The sequence below is a fragment of the Vicugna pacos genome, chromosome 21, assembly GCF_048564905.1.
Source record: "Vicugna pacos chromosome 21, VicPac4, whole genome shotgun sequence".
NCBI classification, from domain to species: Eukaryota; Metazoa; Chordata; class Mammalia; order Artiodactyla; family Camelidae; genus Vicugna; species Vicugna pacos.
Genome location: NC_133007.1, coordinates 32408315 through 32422997, shown reverse-complemented (window position 1 = coordinate 32422997; position 14683 = coordinate 32408315). Strand labels below are relative to the sequence as shown.

General features: G+C 63.6%; 2 protein-coding genes across 4 annotated transcripts in view; both read right to left on the bottom strand.

Annotated features, from left to right (window-relative positions):
* Positions 1-1355: 1355 nt before the first annotated feature.
* On the bottom strand, positions 1356-5898 carry IL17C (interleukin 17C). Its single transcript, XM_072945932.1, has 4 exons — positions 5833-5898; positions 2689-2782; positions 2042-2432; positions 1356-1617 (listed from the first exon to the last, which is right to left on the bottom strand). Exons 1-4 carry the CDS (start codon positions 5896-5898, stop codon positions 1356-1358), a joined length of 813 nt encoding a protein of 270 aa, XP_072802033.1.
* Positions 5899-7569: 1671 nt separating this feature from the next.
* Positions 7570-14683, bottom strand: part of ZC3H18 (zinc finger CCCH-type containing 18) — a 46464-nt gene continuing 39350 nt past the window's right edge. For all 3 annotated transcript variants that reach the window (XM_072946786.1, XM_072946788.1, XM_072946787.1), the window contains 8 exons: positions 13657-13758; positions 12362-12508; positions 11995-12054; positions 10966-11126; positions 10602-10801; positions 10202-10298; positions 9057-9153; positions 7570-8387 (listed from right to left, as the gene is read on the bottom strand). In XM_072946786.1, the coding sequence (XP_072802887.1) occupies positions 8177-8387; positions 9057-9153; positions 10202-10298; positions 10602-10801; positions 10966-11126; positions 11995-12054; positions 12362-12508; positions 13657-13758 (1075 nt within the window). In that variant the 3' untranslated portion in view covers positions 7570-8176. The remainder of the gene's footprint in view (positions 8388-9056; positions 9154-10201; positions 10299-10601; positions 10802-10965; positions 11127-11994; positions 12055-12361; positions 12509-13656; positions 13759-14683) is intronic.

The window sequence follows — 14683 nt, the reverse complement described above, 5'->3', positions numbered from 1 at the left end:
TCCTTCACCAGCAGGCCAAGTGCTTTGCTGCCTGCCTTGGGCTGCCGGTCACCCTCAGGGCGGGCGGGGCTGTCTGTTTTGTTCACAGCTCTCCTCCCAGTGCTGGACACACGGCACACACTCAGCCAGTAAGTGCTGAGTGAAGAGCCCCTCCAGGCTCATGACAAAGGCCAACCACCTCCTCCGGGAAGCCTTCTCTGAGACCCTTCCCCTCTTCCCAGGCACTTCCACACAGTGGGTGTCAGTCAGTGGGTGAGGCTGGCGAGGGGTGCAGACCACTGTCCTGCAGCGCCCCAGCCCCACATCAGCCCTGAGTCTCGCCGGGCCTGTGCGCATTGGGGACATGGGGGCTCCACGGAGGGTGGTAGCAAAGCTGGAGCTGCTGAGGCCACACGCTTGGGCCCCTGAACCAGATGCCCCAAAATGCATTCGGACTCAGGACACTCTGGTGAGTGCAGGCTGGGCCCCCACTGCCCCTGCTCTGCAGGTCACAGTGGGGGACGGAAACCCGAGGGGGCATCCAGAGCTGCCTGGGCCTCTCTGCTGGGGCTGGGGGAGTGTGACTCAGCCAGGATGCAGACGGGCCCCCTGAGCCAGCCGACCACCTGGGAAGTCACCCTCAGGGTGCCCGTCCACGGGGCAGGGGGGTGCATCCCCGGGGCCACACCCATGCCCATGAGGAGAGGGCTGGGCTTTGAGAGCAGGGCCCACCCCCTGGCCCCGGAGCCGCTGCATGGCCAAGGGCGCGTCTGGGTTCATGCACAGAACCTTCTGGTGTGGCCCACACCAGACTCTGGGTCAGTAGCTGCCGCTGGGGGACCAGCTGGGTGTGGAGGGCCAGGAAGGGGTGAGGGCGAGGGGTGTGTCCTCACCCACTGGCCCCTGCCATCCAGCACTGTGCTCAGTTTAATAACACGGACTCATACATAAAATAATCACTTTCAGAAACACGGGGTACTTGTGTCTCCTCGGGGCTGGGGAGAGGGAGGCTGAGACCAGGGAGGGGTGGGGGCGAGGAGAGCCCGGGGGCTACCAAGGTGGAAGCAGCCATCAGGACACCTTTTCTGTTGTTGTTTTCAGAAGTTCTAGAAGAGCAAAAATATTCCAGGGTAAACCGTGTCTCCAGGTGGAGCTGGCCAGTGCAGAGTCCCCTCTGGGCCCGACGACATGGTCCTTCCCGGGCCCCATCTCCACTGTCACCTCAGGGCAGAGGCCTGGAGCCTGGGGACCCGCCCAGGAGCCCCAGGGGCACATAAATAACCAATAAATACACATAAATAGGAGGGGCCTCTTGGGGAGTGGTCCCGCTGGCCAGTCCGGGAGCCGAGCCGGCGGTCACCTTGCTGACCTGGCGGTCACCTCGCCGACCTGGGCAGGACGCAGGTGCAGCCCACGGGCACGCGGATGAACTCCGCGTGGAAGGCGAAGGCCCCGGGCGTGGGCGGCCCCGCGGCGGCCGGTGGGCAGGGCCGGCGGCGCAGCACGAGCAGGCTCTGGTGCAGCAGCACAGAGTTGAGCGACGCTGTCTCGTGGCCCGTCTTGGCGTTGATGCAGCCCCTGCACAGGCACTCGGCAAAGGCCAGCTTCTGCGGGTAGCGGCTCTCATCCGTGTCCACGCTGTCAGGGCGGACGGGGTGTCAGGGAGCCTGGGGCGCCCTGGGCTGTGGGGTGGGTGGTGTGGGGTCCCCAGGGGGCTGGGCACGCAGCCAGTGCTCAGTGGGTAACTGCCTGTGTCGCCTGCGGCCCTCCCAGGGCACAGGAGACCCCCCCTCTCCCCACCAGGCCCAGCCCAGCCCCTGCAGGGGCTCAGTAGGGGCTCCCAAATTTCCCCAGGGGACCCTAGTGGCCGAGGGCTGGGGAGGAGCTGGCCGGAGGAGCCCCGCCCCCTGGGTGGGGGGCTGGCCGGACCCAGGTCTGAGGTCCATTGCTGAGCCTATTCAGCAGGTGAAATCACTGAGGCCCAGGGAGGCCCAGAGAGGGGAGGGAGGGGCCCAACGCCACACAGTGGGGACCCCACGCCCAGGGAGCCCCCAGCTCTCACCGGTATCTCCAGGGAGAGATGGAGCGCTGGTGGAGGTCAGCTTCCAGCACCTCCTCTGGCTGCAGCACTGGGCACTGGGCACCAGCCGGGGGCCCCGAATGCCGTCTCCTGCGGCCTGCCGCCTCCAGGCTGGACACGAGGGCTACTGGCAAAGCCTGCTCCCACCTGGCAGCTCGAGCCAGCAGGTGGGGCGGGGCATGGCCCAGGGGCAGCTCCTCTGGCAAGTAGCAGCGGGGAGTCCTGTGGGTGTGGGCGTGGGCCCCTGCCCAGAGTGGGGGGCTGTGGCGAGTCAGGCTGGCGGGCAGCCAGACCAGAAGCAGGAGGCCAGGGATGAGCTGGTGGAGTAGGTGGTGGGTGGTCAGGGGGTGCCCAGGGAAGGGGGCTCTGCTCCCTGTGGAAAGGCAGGGGACAGCCCCCCGCTACAGTGGGAGAACTGAGGCCCAGAGGGACTAGCCCCTCAGCCCACCCTCCCCAGCCCACCCTCCCCAGCCCACCCAGGCTCCTTGACCCCCTTTTGCCCCCAGATTTGGGGGTTCCCGGGACCCTATCCCAACATCTTCAGCCTGGGGTCAGTGAGCCACCAACCATCCAGGGCCAGGAGGCTCCAGCGCAGTGGGCACGTGGGGGAGGCAGTGGCTCAGGCTCACCATCGAACAGCGTCGACTGGGCTCCGGGCTTCAAGCGGCAGTGCACCTGCCTAGGGTTCCAGGCGTAGCTGCAGGCTGACCTGGTGTGGCGGCTCTGGGTGCTCACACGACACCTTTATACCTCAGACCACACCTGGGGAAAATCCGGGCGCCGCTTCCTCCTGGGGGAAGCGCCTGGGCCGGCTTCCTCCTTCCCTCCTGCCACTGTCTCCTCTGCCCAGCCCAGGGTGGGCCATACCCACATCCCTTGCCTTCTCCTCACCCCCCCTCCCTGCCCCTCCCCACCCCCACCTCCCTCCCCAGTCCTCATCCTCACCTCCCCTCGCCCCCTCGTCACCCCCACCCCTCCCCTCCCTCTTCACCCCCACCCTCCCCTCCCTCCTCACCCCCTCCCTCACCCTCAGCCCCCTCCCCTCCCTCCTTACCCCATCCCCACCTAGAGGGACCCTACCCGAGGCAAGTGGAGCTGAGAAGGGGTCCTGCCCATTCTATAGAAGGGTTTCAGGCTGAGTATCCTTCTGCAGCCTGCTTCTTTGATTCTTGCTTCTGAGTCAGCGTGTATGTTTTTGCTGCTCAGACCTGGTGACCTGGGGCAAGGGGCTCGCCCTCGTTAGGTGGCTGACTAGTCCTCCACCAGGGTTGATTCTCTGTCCCTGTTGGTGGACATGAGGCTGGGTCCAGTTTTCATCCGGTGCACCTTGGTGCCTGCCTCCTCTCGCCCTCCAGCAGTGGGTGGTTCCAGAAGACTTGGGGGCTGAGGGCCAGAGAGTGTCTTCAGGATTCTACTTTGGGCTTCTGTGGTTTTAGTCAACAGAAGCGCAAGTCTGAGACGGAAGGCTTGGCAATGCCTTGGAAACTTTGAAGTGCCGTGCCCCCTAAGACGCGTTATAAGGAGACCCCAGGAGCCCACCTGTGCCAACTCAGCGCTGCCAGCTGGGGATGCGGGAGGTGCCTTCGTTAATCTGAGAAGGAGAGAGTTTGGGTCAGATCTTGCAAAGTTTTGAATGCCTCAGGTTTGGACACCATCCTGGGGAGGGTCCACTGGGTCCCAGCCACCCTCCAAGGCTGAAGGCCCTGTCTGCCCTGGTCCTCTCAGATCAAATAATCAAATACGTGTCTGGCTGAGGAGGGTCTGGGGTGGGGAAGGTGGAGTCAACCCGCCTACTGGTCTCTCCTCACCGGCTGGCAGGAGCCAGAGCACACACCATTAAGGCCCCAGTCTCCATGGACAGGGAGACCTGAGATGGGGCTGGGGAAGGCGGTGGGACGCCTGGGCCCTCCCAGTGCCTCGGCTCAGCAGTGTGACTCTGGCCTCAAGCCTGCACCTGTATGGGGGGCTGCCCTGCCCTCCCGGGGCCCAGGTGAGGCAGAAGATGGTTCCCGGCCTCGGTCTGGAGGAAATGTTCCCGCAGCAGGTGCTGTGTCCTGACGGATGGATGAACAGACGGATGGATGAGTCCCCAGGGCTGCTCCTGCCCACAGGTGCCTGCCCACCGCCATCCGCCCTCTGCTCGCACACCTCCTGCAACAGGGAGCTCACCACCTGTATTCGCTTCCTGGGGCGGCCATAGCACAGTACCACAGACTAGGGGGCTTAAAACAACACAAGTTCGATGTCCCCCAGCTCTGGAGGCCAGAGGCCCCAAATCAAAGGGTCAGTTGGGTTGGCTTCTCCTGGGGCCACTGAGAGAGGGTCCTTCCGCCTCTCTCCCAGCTCGCGGTGGCTCCTGGTGACTCTTGGATCCCTGGCTTGTAAACGCATCAGTCCAACCTCTGCCTCCATCTTCACGTGGCCTCTTCCCCCGCGTGTCTCCTTTTCTGTATCTTCTAAAGACACACACCGAAAGCCAGGATGACATCAAGGCCCTGGCCCTGATCACACCTGCAGAGGCCCTTTTCCCAGGTGAAGGCACACTCTTCACAGGCACCAGGGCTAGGACAGCAACATGTTTTGGGGGACACAGCCTAGCCCCTCACCCCCTACCAGGACAGATGCTTGGGTCGAGGAGCACCCTCCTCAGGCTGAGCAGAGGCCTGCCCTCCTGCAGGAGCACCCCTGGCTCTAAGAATTCTCAGCCCCTCCTGCCTTGGCCCAGAAGGCCATGAGCCCCCAGGGAGGAGGGAGGGAGTGTGTGCCCGCCTGGCCCGTCCCAGGTGCGGAGCTGCCTCACAGTGGAGGAAGAGGGCCACCTGGACACCCATTCCATGCCTGGCACCCATGCCTGGGACAGAAGCCAACGAGAAGGAAGAACCTGCAGGCCGGGGAGGAGGCCCTCAGCCACACATTTGCCTCCCTTGGGGCTGGGGTCCCAGCACAATCTTCATGATTGAAAGACTGCAGAGCTCCCTTGCAGGGGGTCCCCACCCAAGGGGCAGGGCCTCAGGTGTCCTGTGTCTGTTCTGAACAGCCCAAAGCAAGTGGGCACACTGGGGACGATTCCAGGGGCTAGTCTTGCGCCCCTTCCTCACCGCTGCCCTGAGCTGCTAGGCGAAGTTGTGGCAGCCACTCTGGAGGACAAATTTCTGGAGGGCACTGGCGCCCTAGCTGAGGTAGAGGGTCCCGCACTGACAGGAAGGACACAGGGTGGGGCCCAGTAGTGCCTCATTCCTTCTGGCAGCCGAGGCAAGTACCAGCCCAGGGTTGAGCAAGACTGGAAAGGTGGCTGCAGGAGGAAGGCTGGAGGGTGTCCTGGAGGAGGTGTCATGGAAGACTCCACCCCTCAAGCCACACCCACTGCATCCCTGCCCATACAGACCACACCCATTTGGCCTCACTCCCAAATCCCCGCCTGGGGAGATGCTGAAGGGGGATGGAGGTGGGTGGAGGCGGGGTAGGAGGGATGGGTGGAGGCCAGACCTCAGGGAATGGGGCACAGGGCTGGTGTAGAGGCAGGGTGAGGGGACTGCGGCTGCTGTAAATCACCAGGGGGCGGGTGTGACCCCCGCCACAAGAAACCCACAGGAACTTAATCTTCATACGAAACTGAGCTGTCTCGTTGGTGCAAGGCGTTCACTAATGACACTCAGTGAGAAAAATTGTAAGTTGAAACAATAGTCTTTTTTTATCCATTCAAGAGCGAGAGGAGAAGAGGCCGAGATGGCTGCAGACCTGAGCACACACGGTTGGAGAGAGGCCGGGCTTGCGGAGGACACCGTGATGGCCCAAGTGCCCGGGTCCTGCTCTCGGCCAGCAGCGTCTGCCGACACCATGACCACGGGCCGGACTGTGGAAGACCTGGCCCCTCCCCTCATGAGAAGGAAACAGAAGGGGTGGGGCCAGGTGCTGGGTGCTGGGTCAGGCGCCACTGGTTCTCACCTGAGGAAGGCCCACTGGAGGTCTGCACTGCTGGGGCCACTCCAGGAGCACTGGGGCAGCTCACAGCTGAGGGCCGGAGCCGACGGGGCAGCCCTGGCCTGAGCTTGGAGAATAAATAAAGGGCTCAGCTGGGTCAGAGTTCCAGGAACAGGAAAGGGCAAGTGCAAAGGCCCTGGGGTGGGAGGAAGGCAAGCAGGCCTGCGCCCTGGAGGGGGGGGGGAGGAGGAGGAGGAGGAGGACTGGAGGAGCAGGAGGTCTGGGACAGTCTGTAAGCAGAGGTGGGACTTAAGGAACTCTGATCATTCCCAACCTTTGCATGTGACCCCCTTGCCAGGACCTCAGCCCTCCCAGGTCAGGCGCCTGCCCCTGGATGGAGAGCTGCTAGTTTAAACTCAGCCTGGGTCCAGGGACTCAGGACTGGAGCTCCCACCCAGGCGTCGGAGGCCCAGTCAGGCCAGCAGGGAAGGGGCTGAGTGCAGAGACCTGCGAGGTGGGCTCACCTGTGGGTTCCCGGCTTCAGAGGCCGTCACTGCCTGGCTGGCAGATGGGGCCCAGTGGCCAGGGGTGCAGAAGGCAGGGACAGGCTGTCACCCGAGGTGTCCTGGATTCTGACTCCATGTCCATAAAGGCCACCCATTCAGAGAATGGGCATTTCCTTAGCACCTGACTTTGACCCGATGGCAAATCAGATAAGTCTTGAAAAATTGCTCAGCACACGCGTGAGGTGGGTGAGGCAAGAGGCATTGCGTGCCAGGCCAAGGGACCGGCGAGGATGGGGCCCTGGAGACCGCCCCTACAGGAGGCCCCTTGGCACGGCCACCTCAGCGGCACTCCGTCCCGCTCCCTCCTCCTGCCCCACATTTTACTGGCCACGCAGCCTTGGGGCAGAGCGCCTCAGAATGCATCCTGTAACTGCACACAGCTCCTCGGGCCACAGCACCAGGCCAGGCCCCGGGCTGCTGCCTCCTGACACGGCCTGGCTAGGCTCTGGGGTGACCGGTCGTCTGCATGTCAAGTCACCCAAGGGCAGTGGAGCTCCGAGGCCCCAGGCCCCACCCTGCAAGTTCAGTCCCCAAGGAAGGAATCTCTTTCTGGTGGTCCTGTCCTGCTGGAGCTCTCCGGGGTGGAGAGAAGGGGCTGTGGTGGGCACTGCACAGGCAGGGGCTCTCAGACCTGCTCCTGCCCTGCAGCGAGACAGCAGAGTGGCCTGGCCAGGGCGTCTCACGTCCGCATGTGGTCGAACCGTCCGCTGAGGCGCTCGCTGAGTGTTGAACTGGGCTTTAGGGCTGCGTTGGGGGGGGGTCCCTGCTCAAGCGCAGGCACCCGGCATTCATGAAGCCCCATCAGACCAGGGCTGGGGGCAGAGGCCCCACACCAGGTCAGGGGAGGTGCGCCGGGCTGACGGCTCCAGGGAACCTCACAGGGGTCTCCCAAGAGGAGCCCCGTCCTCAGGCTCCGTCAGCCAGGGCCCAGGGACCGTCGTGGGGTGGCCTGGCCCTCGCCAAGGGGAGGGTGGAGGTGGGGGGCCCAGGCCCAGGCAAACATCACCACAAGGGCAAAACCGCTGCTTATCAAAATATTTTATTTTAGGAGACCCCTCAAAAAAAGACCTTCCACATCTGACAGACGCCCAACAATACTCTTGGCCTTTTTTTTCCTTTTCTGTATTTTTTTTCCTTTTTAAATCAACTGAAACAATTTGATGCTTAAAATAAAAGACAGGAAGTATTTCCCAATCAGACTTCAGTCAAGAATATATATATTTTTTGATCCTGGGGCGGCGGGGACAGGCAGGACGCTCAGCAGCACTGATGTTCCCGGTGATGGTGGGGGTGGCACGTCGGGGCCCCACATGGCAGCGGGCACCCTGACGAGCAGAGGGAGGAAAAGAGGGTGGGGCTCACGTGGGCGCCCTGGACTCGTAATTGACGTAAAGTCGGCGCCGGTCTGGCAGGACTCCACTCCGGGAGGGGCCGGTTCAGTCTGGGGCTCAGCGTCCTCTTCATTCCGTGTGTGTGGCTTCTCTTCCAGCTGAGGAACTTTTTTTTTTCTTTTTCAATTTTTAAAAAGAATCACAGCCAAAATAAGACATAAACTGCAAAATCCAAAATGGCTGTGCTTACCCTATTTATAAAAACAGGAGCGTCTGTGCCCCGGGAGCAGAGCACGGGCCTACACCTTCCCGGGGATCTTGGCCCGCTTGCGGGCGATGGCGTCCTCCACGGCCTTCAGCTGCTTGAGCAGCTCCTCCCGCCGGGACAGCGTGCTGGCCTTCCCTGACTTGGTGCCGGCGGAGGCGGAGGCCGCGCTGGAGTCCGAGGCTTTGCCAGGCACACTGGTGACCTTGCCAGAGCTCTTGGACTGGGGTGACAATGGGCGCTTCCTGCAGGGGCCGGGAGGCCGTCAAGAGGGTGCGGAGGGCGGCCAGCCCAGGGGCCCGGACCCCAGAAGCTGCGCCCAGGTGGAGGGCACCCCTCCCCAGTGAATGGAGGCCCCCAAGGTGGGAGAGCACTGCCTCCTGACTGCAGCCCTGGTTCTGGCCGTGGGGTTGTGGCCTCCCCACACTCCCTCCCACTCCCCTGTCTGTGGTGCACAGACCGGGAGGGTGAGGGGGCGCAGTGTCCAGGCTCAGCTGGGGCCCCGCTAACTCATCCCCGGCTGCAGTCCTCATCTGCGCCCTACACTGTGGCGAGCCGAAACCCCACACTGCTGTGGGCCAAGGGCCAGGGGTGTGGGGGGGCGTTGTGCCTGTCCGCCTGGTGTCCCCTTCCACTCGGCCCTCAACCCAGAGCCGCAGGTGGCAGGGACTCCAAGCCCACTTCCTGGGAAAAGGAGATCTAGGCTCTACTTCCCATGCCCTGCCCTGCCCCTCTCCCGGCCCTGAGCCGTGTGTTCCAAGACCCACATGGGGGCAGAATAAGACATGAGCCGGGCCATACTCTTGCCTCTGGATCAGAGCCAAGAGCAACAACCCAGCGGCCTCTAGGCCTGCCCATCTGGTGGCAAAGAAGCCAATGTGGTTTGTGCGGGGCACAAGGTGGGGGGCACTCACCTGTCTGGCGGGGCCATGGGTGCCTTGGAATTCTGGCCCCTCTGCCGCTCTGGCTTCGGGGAGCTAAGCCTCCCACCTGACTTCCGGTCCCGAGAACCTGGGTGACACAGGGCGAAGGAAGACCAGGGTCCCAGTTACATGTGACGCCAGCAGCACAGGGGCTGGTGTGGGCCGGCAGGGATGGGGCGGCCTCACCGGGACCAGCGACCCCACCCCAGAGGATTGTGCCAGCTCAGTTCAGTGCCCTTGTTGTCACAGAAAGAGGAAAACGGCAGAGCCAGTAAGAAGGAGGGGAAGGGGAGAACTAACTACGTCAGGAAACACTGAAGCTGAGGCCCAGTGTGGGTGCTGGTTTCTGGAGCAACAGTCCGAACAGGCTGTGGGGCTCTCACCAGCCAACAGCAGGCAGACTAAACCCTCCTTCCCTGCCTCGAAGGAACTCGCTGTGATCCTCAAACAAGGAACAAAAAGGTGTGAGGGCTTGAAAAATACAAGCAAAGCAAAGAAACAGGAGTGTCTGCTGCAGCACCACCCTGCGAGCGTGGGGTCCTGCGTGAGGGCAGATGGGGCTTGGGACCACAGCTGGTGGGCCCAGGCGCTGTGCTTGGGGGCAGTGGCGCCCTCCTGCTCCTGACGGCCCGGGACCTGCACCCCACCTGCCCCTGCTCTGCTGGGCCCTCGCCCTCTGTCTTAGAAAGTAAAGACAGCTTGGCTGAGTCAGATTTTTGCTGGACTCGTGAGAGCCAGCCAGAAAGATGCTGGCTGGGGCTGGGCCAGTGCTTCTGCAGGGGTCGGCACTGCCTCCGCGGCACAGGCTCACGGGCTGGCCTGGAGTTTCCCAGAGGGCATGTGCTTTGAGAAATGGGATCCCAGCCGCACCGGGCTATGGAAAAAAAAAAAAAAACCAATGCCGCTTCTGCTAACTTCTATTTTGGAAAACAGTTATTTCCCATAAAAGATGTTATTTGTGTCAAAACCCAACAGTTCATCACTGTCTCCTTCCTTAGTTTGAGCCTCTCACAGACGGCGGCAGGCGTGGATGGACACGCCCCACCTTATCGGAAGCCCCCCAGGGCCTCAGCACTCCTCAGGGGTGGACGGGGTCCTGGCGCCTGTGCCCTGTCGCCCGGCTCGGGGCGGCTCACCTCGGTCCGGGGACAGGTTAGCCCGCTTGGCGGGAGGGGGGCTCTGCCGGTCCTTGTCTGAGGGCTCGTAGCGCTTCCTGCTCGCTTTGTCAGCAGCCTGCAGCGGCGGGGAGGGTGGCGGTGAGGATGGCCGAGGGAAGTGGGGCCCATGGGACGGGACCCCAGCAGACTCTGCCTCCTGCTTCCCCGTCCCTCAGGGCATTGTGGACACCAACTCAGAGAGACCAAGCCTGTGGCGCCCCGGCCCAGGGCTGCTGTGGCCAGACCCAGGGCAGGGAGCGCTCCCACCACCCCTGGCACTGTCTACTTGTGCCCATGCGCTACTGCCCATGAGGCTGCCCGCCAGGGCAGGACCAGCCAAGGGGTCCCTGGGGCCCAGCACTGCCACCCGCGGCCTCACCTTGTTGAGCAGGGTCAGCTTGATCTCTTTGTGGGCAATGAACGTGCCCTGCTGGGGCTGCCCGGGAGGTGCCTGCTGGGGGGCCGTGGGCTGCTGGGAGGATCTGCTGCCTGCGCTGGGCCTCGAGGGTTTGGGTGGCTGTGTGGACGGATCCCGTTTCCGCTTATCTGCTTTCACACCATCTTCCTTTTTAGATTTTCCTGCCAAAGAGAAACACCCCATCACAGCCTCTGTTCCGGTGAGGCGGCCTCCATGTGCCATTTGGGGGGGGCGGTGGGTAGCGTGTGGTCACTGCACATGGACACCAGCCGCACTGCCACGCACCCTCCTCTGGATCCATGATGCCCAAGACACAGACACGTACCTTTCTCCTTCTTGGTCTGGGCTGGGGTTGGGGACCGCGAGCTGGCTGAGGACACGGGGCTGGCCAGGTCCGCATACATGTCATCCGAGTCCACGCTGTGCGCTGAGCTGCTGCTCGACGTGGCACTGGACACCGAGGAGACGCTGCTCACGCTCAGGGACCTGGACACACACGCACGTCTGCGCCCCATGGCCCCGACCCCAGACTCCCTAGGTCCTGTTCCTGAGGGGTGTGCACCCACCAAGCCTGAAATTTGGGGAGCTTTGGGTGGTTCCCGGGTGCCGTATGGTGAGGGGACATCCATACAGCCGAGATGAGGCCCCTCACACTCTTGATGTCTGTGCTGTGTGCCGGGCAGGGACACGTGATGGAGTGTGACCCAGGGCTGGACACAGAACAGAGTCCTGGCCCAGGGGAAGATGACTGCCTGCATCCACACAGCTCAGGGTGGCACAGACACAGCGGCCGGGCCCCAGGCCGTCACAGCCCACGCTACACAAGGACTTGAGACAAACCGCCGCGCCAGCCTCTGCCGAATCCAGTGACCCGCCCTCCGAGAAGACACCCGTCACCGGGTCCCGAGGTGGGCAGACGCTGGAACGGGGAGGTAACAGTCCAGTTTTTTTAATGTTCAGTCTGTAACACATCCCAGACCTACTTACAAGGACACGGGCAAATGTATGAACTACCTGCTGCACGAAAATGAGAGGAAGCTGGATTCGAGGGACCTAAAGCCTGAGCCCAGACAGTCTTCTCTCTAAACAACTAAACAGCAGAGCTTTCTTCTATCTTTCACAGACTTTTCCCATCGGCTGTTCCCCACGCGCCTGTGCTGGACAGGCTGGGACAGGACCCAGCCCTCTGGCCGGGCTGTGAGCATCGGCCTGGCCTCTTCTTGTCGGGGCTGCTCCGGACCAGCGCCTGGGACCAGTGAGGCAGCCGCGGTGGGCCACAGGCGCCCGAGGGTGGAGGCCACTCACACCCAAGGAGGCCCCTCCTGGCCCGACGGGGGGCAGAGCTGATAATGACCTGGATCTGGAACTGGAGCCGCTGTAGCTGCTGCCGCTGCCGCTGCCACTGACAGTCCGCCTGCAACACAACCAGAGCCCCGCTCTGCTTCCACGGCCTTGGCACACGGCGTTCCTCAGAGCCAGCACACTCGCTGGCTCGGGACGAGTGCTCCACCGGCGACTGGCCACCAGCTGGGCCACGAGCAGGGCTGCTCTCTTCTAAGTACTTTCCCCCCAAGACGGGCACCTCCAGTCGGCTCCCCACCCCACCACCACCCTCCCATTGAGCTCCCAGGGAAACCGAGGCTTGGTGATTGAAGGGTCAAGCCTCGGCTGCCCGGGAGCCTCTCCCCAGCTCTGGAAGGGCCTGACATCAGTGTGCTTACCTCCTGGGGGGGGTCCTGGCCTGACGCTCCCTCCTCCTGGCTTCCCGAGGGTCTCCGGGCTTGGTGGGCTCAGGGACAGGAGCGGCAGTGGTTTTGGGGGCCTGTGGTGGGGCTGGAGCTGGGGCTGGCTTCTTCACCGATTTCTCCCTGTGACGTGAGGGGGAGGTCAGACCAGCCGGGCACATCTTAGGACGTGCAGTGCACGTACACGCTCCCTGTGAGACCCCACACCTCACGGAGCTCACGGCGTCATGCTACTTCCTCACCAAAGGCAGGGCTGGGAGGAAGATGGGCATCTGAAGAGCCCTGGAGGGTCACGGAGAGCCGGGCAAGCTCCCTCAGCAAGGGCCGCACCCCACGGCAGATGCGCACTCCTGGCCAGCCCGCGTGCAGCGGGGTCCTCGGGGGGGCCAGGCACACTCTCACACGGCACAGTCAGGAAAACGGCCACCTAAGCCGCCTGCAGTGTTCGGGTCCCCTGACCACTTGGTGTAGGTGGGTCACAGCAGGGCTGACACCAGCAGGAAACAGCGTCTTGGGCGGAAGTAAGCTGCTCAGCACAGCCTCAGGGCTGAGTCGAAGTCTGTGCTGACCAAGACACAGACGCACGGGCACCCACGTGACGCCACCCGCATAAAGCCTGCGTAGGGCGCAGCCCCGAGGGCTTGAGCGTCCGGGATGCTGGCAGCCCACCCGGAAGTTCAATTCAGACGGCTGCGGCGCCTGGGATGTCAAACGTCAGCACTGGTCACTCTATCAGTGACCCGCTCAGGGTTCTCTAGGCCTGAAGCCCGGAGGCCGACCCCCTCAGGACAGAGACCTGCAGCGGGGCTGCGCGAGACCCGTGCAGGGACGGCCACCATCAGGCTGGCCCTCGTGCTCGGCAGAGCTGCAGGAGTGGGGCCCACTGTCACCCCGGGGGATTGGGGGGGAGGCTGCACCTCGACACTGCTCACAGGTGTCGTAAAGTTTGTGTGCTAAGTTCTAGGCGATTCTGATTCCTCGTGTCGTCACATCTGTTGAAAAGGATCAAGGTGACCAACTCCAGGGGCAGCAAAGAAGGTGAAAGACGAGGAGGCTGGCAGGGCCGCTGCTGCCGTGCCCTCCCCGACCAGGCAGAGCACCGCTGGCCCATGATCCAAGGGGCTCCTACCTCCGGGAGCAGGCTGTCCCCACAGCCACGCAGGGCTGCTGAAGCACAGACACGGCACGTGGCCCACAGCCTCCAGAGCCCAACCCCGGCGCCCTGCCTACCTTCTGGGGCCCAACTGGCGGTGGCACTGGCGAGCACTTACCCTGCCTTGGTGGGAGGCGGAGCTGGTTCCCCCTTGGCTCTCACAGGTCTGTGCGGGGAGGGCGTCGGGGACGGGGATGGGGATGAGGAGAAAGACCGGGACCTGCAGAATGGACGGAGGCGTGAGGGGCCCGAGTGTGGCTCCCAGAGAAGGCCATTGCGGGCGGCCTCTCGTGTGCCTCAGCCAGTGTCTAGTCATCTTCTAAAACACACCCCCAGAGGGGAGAGGAGGTGCTGAGGGACAAACGGGAACCACGCGCCTGCGAGGCTCCAGCAGGCGCGCCAGCAACCTGGCCCGGCCGCGGGGATGAGGAGAACGGGGCCAGCGGTGGCCTCCGCAGCCCCGGGATGCGCCGCCACGTCGCACAGGGGGCTGCTTCCCAGGGCTCCAGGGCTCGCTGGGCTTTCCCCGCTTCGAGCCGCCTGCAGGGTCTGCAGCAGCAGCTGAAATCAGGGCGCCGCTGCGACTGCCACGGACGGAGCCGCACGGGAGAGACGCCCGTTCCCCCTCCTGCCCTCACGTCGCCTCACGCGGCCGCGCTGCCCACGGGGAGGCGGGAAGGCAGACCCGAGGCCCTCCCCGCAGGCTCAGGCGGGGCTGCCCTCGGAGAGCGTGGGGTGGGGCTGGTCCCGGGCATTAGCAGGGAGGTTAGGCAGGACTCAAGTGCACCCGACTCTGAGAGCACTGGGGACGCCTACGCGCAGACGGATGCGGTTCTCGAACGCAGGGCTGGGTCCCCGGGGACTTGCCAGCTGCTTCCCTCGGCAGGGACGGCCCGACCACGCTGGGACGCAGACCCCCCGGGGCTGCAACCCGGGCCCTGACCCCAGAGGCTGATACACACAGGGCCCGCTTCCTGGTCTTTCCCGGTCTCATCAACCGCTCACTCAGAAGGACGACCGCAGGTAAGCCCTGTCACACCCTGGAATTTCCAGAATCCCCAGATTTCTCAGCTTGGCTCCAGGCTTCTTCCCCATAGCTCACCAGCCTTGTTTCTCACGTGAGACCAGACACGGTTTCTCCTGAC